The 889-nt window shown below is 53.9% G+C and overlaps 1 protein-coding gene across 1 annotated transcript in view; it reads left to right on the forward strand.

Moving 5' to 3' along the window:
- ZNF835 (zinc finger protein 835) overlaps window positions 1–889 on the forward strand; it is a 20,926-nt gene that overhangs the window by 3,217 nt on the left and 16,820 nt on the right. The window contains exon 2 of the mRNA XM_010858053.1: window positions 699–834. Coding sequence (XP_010856355.1) covers window positions 699–834 — 136 coding nt within the window. The remainder of the gene's footprint in view (window positions 1–698; window positions 835–889) is intronic.

The raw sequence follows: 889 nt of genomic DNA on the forward strand, positions 1-889 counted from the left end.
GCCAGTGTTCCTGCCTGGAGAATCCCACAGACAGAGGAGCCTGGCGGGCTGCAGTCCATGGGGTCGCAGAGTCGGGCATGACTTAAGGATTAAACAGTTGCCTCCTGCTTCACTTCCTCAGAGGAGATAGTATATGATTGCTTTTTAAAAATAAGTTTGGTGTGTTTGAGTTTGTGTGTATGTCTGTGTGTGTAACACATCATCCATAGAATTATTGCAAGACAGAGTGCACAGCCTAGATTAAGCAATCCACAGCCAGAGAGGCGACCCAGCCTTGTGAACAAACACGGTCCAGTTGTGCAGTAGTTACCCCCAGACCCTCAGTTTTGTACAAAAGCAGAGCAGTGGCACCCCACTCCAGTACTCTTGCCTGGAAAATCCCATGGACGGAGGACCCTGGTAGGCTGCAGTCCATGGGGTTGAGAAGAGTCGGACACGACTGAGCGACTTCACTTTCACTTTTCACTTTTATGCATTGGAGAAGGAAATGGCAACCCACTCCAGTGTTCTTGCCTGGAGAATCCCAGGGACGGTGGAGCCTGGTGGGCTGCTGTCTATGGGGTCGCACACAGTCGGACATGACTGAAGCGACTTAGCAGCAGTATTAATTTATTTCTTCTCCCTTCGACGCCGCATCTCAGAGGTCAGGCCTTTCCCCCAGACTGTCCTGAAGGCCCCTTCACGTCCTTGTTTCACAGGCTGCAGATGACGGGCCTCACCGTGGGGATGAGGACGCCATGGGCCACAGAGATGACCTGGTCTCAGTCGTGGATTGTCTTGGCTTGGGGCATCACGTCCATGGAGATGGCCATGCCAGGGAGCAGAGCCACCACCGTGAGGTGTGATCCACCTGTGGGGAACACCTTGCTGCGGGCCTCCGTGGACCGCG

Source organism: Bison bison, unplaced genomic scaffold (assembly GCF_000754665.1).
Source record: "Bison bison bison isolate TAMUID 2011002044 unplaced genomic scaffold, Bison_UMD1.0 scf7180017864383, whole genome shotgun sequence".
Taxonomy (NCBI): Eukaryota; Metazoa; Chordata; class Mammalia; order Artiodactyla; family Bovidae; genus Bison; species Bison bison.